Below are 12,283 nucleotides of genomic sequence, written 5' to 3' on the forward strand. Positions count from 1 at the left end.
TGTCACAAACTGCTGTTGTCCCTTAAAGTGACTGTCAAAATCTTTAACCATATTAGTTTCAGTGTATCTTTAAGCATTTCAGTCAAATTAATGGATTCATACATCGCTTATGACAAATCAGCAATTTCATTAGGGGAGAGCAGGTTTAAATGTAACAATAAATTCACAACAACAACAATAATAATAATAATAATAATAATAATAATGGATAGTTTTATTAATAGACACACATAAAAAAGTTAAAAGGTAAAATATTAAAGTTACATATTAAAGTTAAAAGTCTGTTCTCGCATTTCATATAACTGATGTCGAAATAGCTGACAAAACGTATTAACAGCCGTTAAAAATTTAATAAAAAAATTAATAGTTTTTTAAAAAGAAATTAAATATTAATTATAAATATTTTGTAATAAATTATTATTTTTTTTTTTTTTTACCTCAAATGAACTGAGATGCTACATGGAATATTTGTACTTTAAAAAAAAAAAAATGTTAGAAAAGCAAAAATGTAATTGGAAAATGGTTAAAAAATACATTTTCCCTTATACATTTATATAAATACTTTCCAATTACAATTAAATCTGCTCTTCACTACTTCTAATGTAGCTTTAAATAAATAAAACACCTTTGAAACAAACAGAAATAATATATCAAAGGAAAAGACTGAACTCTGTCTAAATGGGGAATCTGATGTCCTGACAGAACCCATGACATGATGTCTTAACATATTAAAGCCTTTCATTTTTATTCCTCCAGAGGGAAATCAGACTTGAACATAGCATATGAAACAATCAAAATGGCCTCATGACTCTTCTGTGTTGATTTTGAAAATGTAGGCAACAGCCTTCTTGCAGTGTCCACAAGAAAATTTTAATCATTTTATTTACATCCTATCTCATATTACACTTACAAATAAATATTGCATTCTTACAATCTACATTTAAATTCTACCACTGTTCATCTGTGAGCATATTTTCACCTGAGCTTTCAAAGAGAAGGTGTCCACATCTGTCCTTCCCTACAACTCTTCAGTAATATAAACAACAATGATTCAAGGACCTGGGTAAGCGCTGGGGTCAGTGAGGCAGAAATATAAAGTTGCTTTACAACCTATAGGACATGTAAAAACCATGTGCAGGTGCTCCAGCCATGTAAAAAGGGGGTAAACGATGTACATTTCGCCTCAATAAAAAGAGAAACATTCATACATTTACTGTACTGGAGAGTAACAGACCACTCTACTCTTGTATATTTTTCTATCACAGCAATCATATGGTTTTATAACAAACACAACTTCTTTTTGTGGGCTTGTATTTCTACACGGTCCGTCCCGTGTTCATCGTCGCATCTTCAAACTGTCAGGTTGTATGTCTGGATCAGTTGCTGTATGGACAGTCAGATTGGCCGGTCTCAGATCAGCTGAGGGCCACTATATGCACTTTCTGTATGATGCTTATTGTGCAAATGAACAACCTCCAGAAGGGACTCAAAAGAAATCCTCAGTCCTTTTTTTCCACATTCACTTGATCAAATGAACAGTGCACGAGGAGTCTTTTTATTCTCATGTTGCTTTTCATCATTGATGTCTTCTGTTTTTCTCCCAGAGGAGAGATAGAGAGGGAGGACTGTTGTGTTTTGGTGTTTTTCGACTCCTTAAACAGTGTGTGTGTGCAGATACAGCTGGTACAGATTCCAGCCAGGGGGAATCCCACACGTCCTTGCACCCCAGCTCTCTTGGAATTCACACAGGAGGGACAGACAGTACAAAATGAGTGGTAAAAAACAAACACACCTGGATCTGGGGCAGGCCGGGTGCTTTGAGGGCCTGTTTTGGTCTAGTTACATACTAATCTGGAAAAAGCCTGGGATTATCTCAAAAAATAAGATCTGTTGTCTCCGTCCATAATTCTGACTTGTTTGATTTGAATCGAAATAAAACAAAAAACTAAGATACATTAGTGATAACAACTCCTGTTTATTGACTTCCATGGACTGTGATTTTCTGTACAGCTGTCAAGTTTGTTTCCTTTCTTTCTTTCTCTCACTGGTCTTGTTTGGGCTTGTTTATTCGGGGTGTTGGTAACTGGCATTCTGTCCCTGTGCTAGCCAATTGGCAGCTGCTCACTCTACGCCACCTGGACCGCTCGGCGGAGCCAGTACGAACGTGCCAGTCTCTCTTCACCCGTTTCCCCTTTTTGTGAATTTCCTACTTAACTCAAAACTCCCAAAAGATTTTATTCCTTCCTACTCCCTACTTGCATCCACTTTCGATTCTTTAACAATTCCTCCCTCCCTCTCTCCCTGCATTCCCCCAACAGTGCAAAGGCATTTCTGGTGAGTTTTTGTGTGTCCTCCCTCTCGCTTTCCCTTTCTTTCGTTCTCTTCTCAGCTCCTACAGATTGTCTTGCAGTCTCTCCATGTAGCTTCTGAGCTCAGCCGACTGTCCCAGGTCCATATCTTGACAGACCCACTTGATGTTGTCTTCATTTCCGATAAGGATGGAGTTGGTGTAGGGCCCACCTTCGTCTGGCAGTACAGTGGCAAAGGAAGTAAACTTGACCCTTTTGCGCTTGGCAGCGCAGGGAGAGTTGTTAAGGCGTTCGACTTTTCCACTTGGGTCATTTCCCAAACAGGACCGTGGATCGGAGTGTACCTGGGGGATGCCACGTCCGTGTGATGACCCGCTTTTCTGAACGGCGCTCCCATTGAGGAGGTACTTGCTCTCCTCACACCCCTCATTGCGATCTATCGCAGTCGTGCACTCATCGTTGTGTGCCAGTGGCCCGTGGTCGCCATGACGATCCATCAGGTCCGCTTCATTACCAAGCCACACCCAGTCATGGGCATGGTTCATGTTGCCCTGCTCCAGAACAGGAAGCTGTTTGTGGCGGTAGCGGAAGGCAAAACTGACACAGTTGATGAGGAAGACGAGGATAGCAAGGCAAAAGACTCCAAGCAGGGCATACATGCCAATTTCCAGGTCTGACAGACTTCTTGGAGCCTGAGTCAAGTCGCTCTCTGCCCCGCCAGGTAGGTCCACCTGCACTGGGAAACTGGTATAGTCCACAGGGTTGTTGTTTTGTCCCCCACCCTGTTTGTTTCCCCCGGAACGACTAGTTAGTGGAGTCTTTGCGGTTGTGCTGACTTTCTTTAGGACTGACTCCTCACGTTCTACCGCGGTGTTTGTGTATTTCCAGCTATCTCCTCTACTTGTTTTATCCGGCTCTAGAACTTTATGTCTCTGTTCATTTGTGCTGTTGTCCAGACTGTTCTCATCATGAGTTCCACTCCTCTGCTCCAGGTCGTTCTGTCCGAACTTCACTTGTACATTTCCTATCCCCATTGCCAAAATGCTCCTCCTCTTGGATTTCTGGCAGGTTTCTGAGATCATCATCTCCACGCGCAGTAGTGCTCCCTGGCCCTCGCCTTCAGCCACTATAACAGGCCAGCGTTGGGAATGTTCCTGATAGGTGGAGACCACATTCTCATCCAGTGAGGTGATGGTTAGAGTAAAATCTTTAGGGTCATAGATATCAAGAGGGGTCACAGAGCCATCACTGTACTGAATCCATGCACTGATAATGGCTTCCTGTAATATAACAGAGAGATGGTTAAGAATAAATGCATTATTTAAAGGACTAGTTCACCCCTAGTGAAAAGTCATCATTTACTCACTTCAATGTTGTTTTAAACTCATGACTTTTTGTTGAACAAAAAAGGAGAAACTGATGGAGAATTGTACTGCTCGCTCTTTATTGAATGAATCATTCTTTTGAGTTACATGTTTTCATTGATTTGGTTGATCCATTTCACAAAACCACTTTGAATGACTTGTTCAAAAATCTGGTTCTTGGCTCAACGATCCAGTCACAGGTTTACAGGAGGTGAGGAGAAGATAATCAGTGACTTCAGCAAATGTGTATGTAGTGCATGAGTCATATAAACCGCTTTTATGATGAGTTGTGCATCCTTTTTGAAGCCTCAGTATCCATTCATTGTAATTACATAGAAAAGCCTGAGTTCCCGCCTGTTAACCTCTGCACAGTCAGTCAGTGAGCTAAATCTGAGAACCAAATCAGTCTGATTTGCAAACAAATCATTCAGACAATTTTTTTAACTGAAACCAAAGCATTTAAAAGATATGACTCAAAAAATGATTTGTTCAAGAAAGAATGGCTAGTAAAATTCTGCACATATTTCTCCTTTTGTGTTATGGGTTCAACAACAAATGGGTGAGTAAATGGCAACCAAATTTTCATTTTTGGTATCCCTTTTAACAACAAAACCAAATTAGTTTGAAACATTCTCATTTATATAGCTACTGCATCATTGTCCTTGGAGAGTGAAGGCTTATATACTATACAGCACTGCAATGTGAGAATGAGAGTTTCTGCTCTGAAAACATTTTAAGTCCCTGAACATGTGAATCAAAGCACAAACTTCCTGTGACTGGAACTGCAATGGCGTCTAATGGCAAGGTTGTGAAGGTTATTTCTCTTAATAAATTCAAAATTTCCCATGATAAATGCAGGAGCACTACAAGTTAAGATTTACCTTAAAAACTCAGTAATTTATACTCTAAAACAAAGGAAGAGGCAATTAAGTTGACATGCTGAAAACAATAAACTTAACAATAAAAGTATGGCAGTAAAAAGAATACATTAATAGTTCAGAATGCTGCTTTTTTTTGGTACAGACTCAAATTCAAGGTGGCAGTATCATTACTTTTACTGCTACAACAAGGAATTCTTTCATTTCAGTCACCATAAACAATAGGAAAGAATAAGTCAACAGTATTAAGGGACTTCATTCATGCTTGCAGAACATTCAAACCTGGTATGCTTTCAATGCATTGGAAAGAAAAGCATGTATGTTTTTTAAAATTTCCACAGAAGTAAGTTATACAATTTGGAATGACATTAAACAAAATGTGTAAACAATGACATCACTTTCATGTTTGAGTGAACTGTCACTTTCTTTAAGACTAAAGTGTCAAGTTTTCAAGAAGCTCACAAAAATATCTGTAGCAGCACTTGAAAAATGTGCAAATTAATTTTAGCTTATCTAAACATGTAGTCGTATATCATTTAAGAAATACTAAATACTATGATTGGAAAGAGAGATGTAATTATAGGATATGGATTATAATTATATAGGATGTAGAGTGTGTGGAGTTAATCACAAATGCTCAAGAGAGTGAAAACGCAAAATGCAGTGTTTAAACAGTGAACAGCCTCCAGATATGTGGCCACCTTGATTTTGGCAGCTTCTTCAAATGAGACAAAAAGCGTTTTTCTTAATATCCGTTATTGCCAACAACTCCAAATGAGACTCTTGCAGTGTTTTCCCACCCACTCTCATTTACTCATAGTTAACCTTGGGCCCTGTGCGTGGGAAACCTCTGGAAGAAGCCAGGGAAAGCATTTTTAGCAGAGCCGCTATTTTAGATACTTTAATCAGATGATTCCAAACAGCACTGTAGGGGGAAGTAGGATATTAGAGCTATTCAATTCTCAGTTATAATAACGCCTGCTAAAATGAACAACGGTGCCTCTAGAGAAGGGCTATGGGTTAATAGAGAAAACAGAGGCCAGAACATTTTGCAGAATGTTGTTTGGATACTGGATTATTTCCACAATAGTATCTGTACTGTTGGCAGGGCCGACTGTGGACGGTTGATAAGTGTGCTTGACAAAGCCTGGTTTAAAATGTTGCATGGTCAGGAAAGCATGTGAAAGATTGTTCCTTTACCTGACTTTTTAAAATATTTTAGTTTTTACATTTTGTCTCTAATATCTCTCAATCTCTCCTTATCCACAGACTCTGAAAAAAAAAAAAAAAACCTTAACCAGGTAGCGTGAATGGAAATGGAAATAGCTGAAATTCTAGTTTGTACTCCCAGCCTCATGTTCTAGTTCTGCAGTGTTCCAGTAAGTCTCAATAAAGTTAAATTGTTGTGCTTGAACATTGAAGCTAATTATAATTTTATAATTTTAATTATAGATTTTTAATTATATTAATTATAAATTTGTAACTTGAATGTGCGCATGGTTCTGGTGACAGGCGGACTGTTTTAGAACTATGGTGTCAATTCACAGCAGTGTTAGCTTTTATTTCTTAAATGTTCAAGCCAATTCATTATAGCCTAAACCTCTAATTCCAGAACAGTTGGAGCCAACTTACAGTAGCCCCAATGTCTACAGTAGCCTCAACTTCTAGTTTTAGAACGTTATAACCTCGATGATTTTTTTCCATAATACATAGTAGTTTATGGTAGTAAATGAAGTATTCTGTTGGTCATTTCTCATGGCTCTCACCTGTTTGGGTGTGTGCAACAGGTCCTGAGCAGTGGTTGTGATGTAGAAGGCTCTGTTGTTGGTGGAACTGGGCTGCAGTGAGAGACTCAAAGAGCCCACCAGCTGAACTCCCAGATCAGTGATGGTCACTTTATCATCTACCACTGTGATGGCCTTCTCAGCCAGAATGGAGTCAGAAAGAGGGGATATCACCTGGGAAATACAAAAGCCAATTCTCACATTGTTCAGATAAATGCATATGTCATGCTATCTATCTATCTATCTATCTATCTATCTATCTATCTGTTTTTGCATGAAATTTACTCAAGGCATTTTAAATAATTTATATAAATATTTGAAAATCTTTTCCTGTTCCTTTCCGTTATATAATATTTCTCATCCTTATAAAAGGCGAGGAGATACAAACTGACACTTTGCAATTGCTTTACTATGACAGGCAGTATGACAGGTGAATGAAGAGCTCCCAGAATCAACGTGTCATCGAAGAGCACCATATTCTGTTACCGTGGACACAAACTGTTGAGTGACACCGTGAGGATTCCCGAGCTGAGGGGAGGAAAGGAAGAAAAAAACTAAAATGGCAGGAAATCAAAAGGGGTGGCAGAAGCCTAAATGACAGGGAGAGAAACAACATGAAAAAAGGACTGGAGAGAATTCCACACAAAATAAAAACAAACTCAAAACCACCTGCAAGGTCTTATATAACCAGCACAAAGTTGGACCAACATGTGAACCATGATGAAGTGCAAATGGAGACAGACAGACATGAAAACACACATGCAGAGGAAATGAACATAAACATAAACATAAACACAGTCAATGGGTTCCCAACAGAACACTTGACTGTGGGATGAGCATTCAACACAGCTGAGATTTGAACACCTGTAGACAAACAAGCTTGTTATCACTCAGATACAATAACATCTTTGCAATGAGGGGTGAATATGTCCGGTGTGTTTGACAAGGGAGGTGTTACTATCGCCCAGGTTCTTTCTTTTTTTTTCCACCGATCTTTATTTGTGTGCTGACATCATTTAAAACTGAGCTGCTCACCAAACAGATGCAGTCAAAGAAACTGGCTATGAATAAATTAGGAATGGATTTGACTCCCAGGGAATGCATATACTGTACTGTACTGATAAAATGTACATCTTGAAAGCAATGTAAGACCCTTTGGAAAAAATGTGTCTGCAAGATGTATAAAAGCAGATACAGATGATAGCTAGATAGATATTTACCTGTATATTGGTGATGCCCGCGTCTCTTCCCACCAGCACCCTTCCATCAATTAGTCGCGCAAAGCTTGTATCTTCCACTTTCAGGAAGTCCAGGACCATCTCTGTGATGTCGGCTGACCAATCAGAACCTAGCATGTGCACAAGCTCCCCACCAGGGCCAGCTGGCTCGGCTACAAAGTGTGTGAGAACACGCACCAGAGCGTGCTGATACTGCAGGGCACATCCTCTGCCCTTCCTCTCATCCTCCTCATCATCCTCGCTGTCCCTTGTCGGCCTGGGCAACACAGAACACAGATAAGATAAGAAATTTCATCTCAAGAAAATCTACGTTTAGTAGCTGTTGTATGATGATGAAGTAGTGACATTATTTTGGCTTATTTTGTAATAAGACCCTGCAGTGCAAGGGCAGAAAGACTATAAAAAGCTACTGAAATGCCATTATGCATAATCATAATATTTAATAATACAACACAAATGGGTTGATTTGGAGTTGTTTGGAGTTGGAGTTGAAATAATGAGATACTAGTAATGAGTTTCTAAGAATAATGAAATACAAAGTCAAAATAACAATACAGTTTCCTTAAAGGGATAGTTCAATCAAAAATATTTCTGTCATCATTTACTCACCCTCATGTTGTTCCAAACCTGTATGGCCTGCTTTCTAATATGAAACTCAGAAAAAGATGGGCCATGCAGGACTTTTCCATAAAAGTGAACTGGGACAGGGGTTGTCGAGCTCCACCAAAATGTGGAGAAAAACAACATAAAAGTACCAGAATAGTAGTCCAAATGGCTTGTACGCTATACGCCAGCTTTGTGTGAGGGAATTTAAATCATTATTTATTGAAAATCTGCTGTTGTTCTCACATCTCATTTTCACCCTTGCATAATAAAACATGCTATTTTTATTAAATCTTCTTTAGAGCATTCTTTCACTGTGTGGAAAAGAGCACGGTGAACATCTACAGAGGAGAAAGTCATTCAGGTTTGGAACAAAATGAGAGTGGGGCAAATGATAGAAAGCACATTTTAGCTCATTTCTTCAAATGTTATACTGAGGGCCAAGAAGAAAGCAATTATAAACATTTTTGGCAAAGCTAAGCTTGTATATTTCAATGCAGCTGGCTATCTGACCGATTAGAGCCGAGGAAAAGAGTCTGATCTCCAGCAATTATCCAATTTTCTTTTCTTTTCTTTTGTTCTCTGCTTTTTGTTTTATTTTCCCTTGCCTTTTATTATTATTATTAATTTTTTTTTTTGTCTGCTTTTTTCTGTTTGGTTTGTTTTTTCTCCTTGTTATTTCTCTTTAACCAACCCCCCCCCCCCCCCACCTTTCTTTCTCCGAAACTGTGATTACTTCAAATTTAAAGAGTGTGTGTGTGTGTGGTTCCTGGTGGAAACAGTAGTTTTGTTGTTACAGGCAGAGAGACAGAAATTGGCCAAATTGAAAAATGGGCCCAGCAGACAGACTGCAGGCCAACAAGCAGAATTGGGCTGTGAAAGAAAAACAGACATACACACATAGACGCACAGCGTATACCATGAAAATGAGAGGGATGGTTCTAGATCTCTGTGGCTAAAAAAAACAGTGTGCCCTTCTCCTCATGTCAGCTCACACACACACACACACATGCTTTTCGCTGTCTCAGACACACACCTCTTGTTGGTGATGATGGGGACCCTCCATCCTTTGACTTGGCTGAGTTCAGCATCAGACACGTCAATCTGGAGCGGTAACCGTGGCACCCAGACGGTGAGCTCTAATTGGCTGGTCAAATAGAGGTAGGTAAAGTTCACTTGAAGAGAGATATGCCCATTCTTCTCTTTCCCGTTCACCAACACCTCATCACAACCAAGAGACACCTGCAGTGCGAGAAACAGAAAGCTGAAGTAGAGGTGGATCGAACAATTGTGATTGTTTTTGTAGGTTTTGTAATAGCTGTGGCATTTGCTATGATTTTTTCCCCTGCTCTAGCCACAATTACACTTATCTGAAGAGAGAGCACTTTTTTCATGTGAAAATGGGAAAACAGAAGTGAGTGTGTCCCTTGTTAGTCTCCCTGTCTTTTTCCTCTTCTTCTTTTTTTATTATCTGGACTTCATTCTTCCCCCATCTTTTCTCTACATTTTGCCCTCTTTACTCGCTGTTGTGATTAATGGTGGTCTGTATCTGCTGGACGTTTATGACACTTTGATGGGCTGTGTCTGTGTAACGTTGTCATAGTGAACAGAGCACCATCATTTTCCTAACGGTAAATCACACACACACACACACACACACACACACACACACACACACACAAGAGCTCAAGCAGCGTGAAGCAGTCACATCTCACTATTACAGCTCAGGGTCACGATGGGGGCTGACTGAAATTTTGAGGTGAACGCATGTGTGTGTCCACAGACCATGCAGGGCTCAAACTGCTCAAGCTTTTGTGGTTTGTGTACTTCATGGTAATATTAATCACCTAACAATGAAAGCAAGAGAGAAAGAGAGCTGGAGAAAAAATAAGAGCCGTGAAGACCGATCTTCAGAGCAGACCAGACATGTAACAATACCAGTTCCAAGTACAATATAGAACCACTTTTAAAATATATAAGGAAAAAAAGATGTAACAATATCAGTCTTCTGTAGAACCATGTAACAATTCCGTGTGTACTTGAAAATCTGATATAAAGTCAAGGATACAAGAGTCTGTACTGATAAAGGAATGAACCACTTGTTCCATGAAGCATTGTGAATGACATAATCAACTATTACAAATTGACAATTACACAAGATTATGTAAAAATGTGGCTTAAACAAAACCATTTATCATATTGCAAGTCTGTTTTGAAAAGTTTAAATGTTAAAAATCAATTCTTTATGGAAAAAAAAATGAATGGAATGGAAGACTGTTGTGCTCTATAGAATATTCATTTTAGTGGTACTGGTATTGAGAATTGTGAAATTTCATTAGTATTGGTATCAACCAGACAACTGAAAACTTATTTCTAATCCTAATTAATCACCATATGTGTGGTACTTGAATGTACACTTTTACACTTAACCAAATTAACAGAGGCAAATTATTTTGGGAAAAAATTTCAAGAGGTCTGGGGAATATTTGATCTGGGAGGTGGAGAGCAAGAGAGAGAGAAAAAGATGGATTGAATTTCCATTCTAAACAGACAGTTAAACAAAGAACCTTTTAAAAGTAAGTCCAACTAAAATGATCCGTGATTCATTCAACACAGGCAATTAGAGTACAAATATGAGATAAAATGTCATTCCATCAAAGCAAATGCACTCTCTCTTACACACACACACACAAGCCCTGAGAGGATGTATAACATACCGCCACACAACGATAGTTGATAAAGGCACCCTCCAGAATCGCTCAAGTTTTTGTGTATGTGTGTCACTCTCGAAAGAGCAATTATCCAGAATTCTGTGCAAAGATGCTACGCTCAATTTCTCTATCTTTGCTTCTATCTCTGTTCTTACAATTTGCACCTTTTTCAGTCCACCTATCTTTCTGATCATCTCCAGTGTTGTTCTAAGAGCTGCCACCCCGTCATTCTCTGCCGCAGAAATGTCAGGTCTGAGGACCACAAGGCTAATGGCACAGGAAAATGGCAGCTAAAGTGGCATGTGGCCATATCAGAACATCAAAAACATGACATGATAAAAACATTTTGGAAGCTGGCACACAGCATCACACTTCTCCTCTGAGGTTGATCATTGCATAAACCACCAAAGTTTATCCAAATAAGCAGCATATTCAACTAGATTTGCATTGTATTGAAAAAACACAGAAATGCACTGAAAATAGTACTCATGAGGCAGAAAAATAATAGTGGTGAATGGCCATTATAAACATTAACATTATTAAATAGTGTTTTCTGTCAGGTTGAATCAACACTGTATATTGTGACACCATCTTTACAGTAAAAGGCAAACTATAGCTGATTCAGTAGATGGACAGCTAGAATTGAATATTCAAATAAATGCAAGAAAGAAAACCAATAACAAACCAGAAAGCAAATATTGCAGTGGATTTAGCATTGGTGGTTAGATTTTGTATGCTCAACATTTTAAGTCAATAGGAGATTTTCAGACTTTAAGCTTTAATTTTAGTATATTTACTAGTAATTTTAGTAAATATATATTATTAACATTGCACAGGTATTCCTTGACACTGGTCTCTTGTTCATTCTTATACTTGGATTCTCAGTTTTCCCTCCCATCCTGCAGCTGATGCTGTATTATTTCGTGACTTCGGAACGGACCTCTATAAACACTTCCCTTCGTCAAAGCCAAAGAGCTGAGCCATGGATTTGATGACACTGAAAAATCTATTTAATCTCTATCTCTATTTTAAAGAGAGGGGGAGAGGAGACTGGGCAACGAGAGAGAAAGATGAAGGCCAGTGTTTCTTTGCGGAGAGGAACACTGTAAAGAGAAAATTATATCTCAACAAGAAAGGGCGAACAACCCAAAAACAATTGGAGGTTTTCTAATAACTCTATAAAATAAATTGTGTTTGGCTCCATTTGGACCTTTAGGTCCTGATACTTGGAGAGAATTTAGAGAGAAACCTCTTTTGAATGAGGATAACATTCACATGGATGACTTCTAGCACCAAATGAACTCCTACACCCAAAAACAGTATAGCAAAAATCAAAATCCTTTATATGCATATTATAAACACACAAACACACACACACACACACACACACACATAT

At 38.7% G+C, this 12,283-nt stretch overlaps 1 protein-coding gene across 1 annotated transcript in view; it reads right to left on the bottom strand.

Moving 5' to 3' along the window:
- Positions 1 to 620: 620 nt before the first annotated feature.
- Positions 621 to 12,283, bottom strand: part of LOC107672621 (transmembrane protein 132C-like) — a 301,164-nt gene continuing 289,501 nt past the window's right edge. Inside the window, exons 6-9 of the mRNA XM_016465893.1 lie at positions 9,213 to 9,418; positions 7,556 to 7,829; positions 6,318 to 6,509; positions 621 to 3,589 (exon numbers count right to left, since the gene is read on the bottom strand). Coding sequence (XP_016321379.1) covers positions 2,393 to 3,589; positions 6,318 to 6,509; positions 7,556 to 7,829; positions 9,213 to 9,418 — 1,869 coding nt within the window. The 3' untranslated portion in view covers positions 621 to 2,392. The remainder of the gene's footprint in view (positions 3,590 to 6,317; positions 6,510 to 7,555; positions 7,830 to 9,212; positions 9,419 to 12,283) is intronic.

This window comes from Sinocyclocheilus anshuiensis, unplaced genomic scaffold (genome assembly GCF_001515605.1).
Source record: "Sinocyclocheilus anshuiensis isolate Anshui unplaced genomic scaffold, SAMN03320099.WGS_v1.1 scaffold100, whole genome shotgun sequence".
Classification (NCBI taxonomy): domain Eukaryota; kingdom Metazoa; phylum Chordata; class Actinopteri; order Cypriniformes; family Cyprinidae; genus Sinocyclocheilus; species Sinocyclocheilus anshuiensis.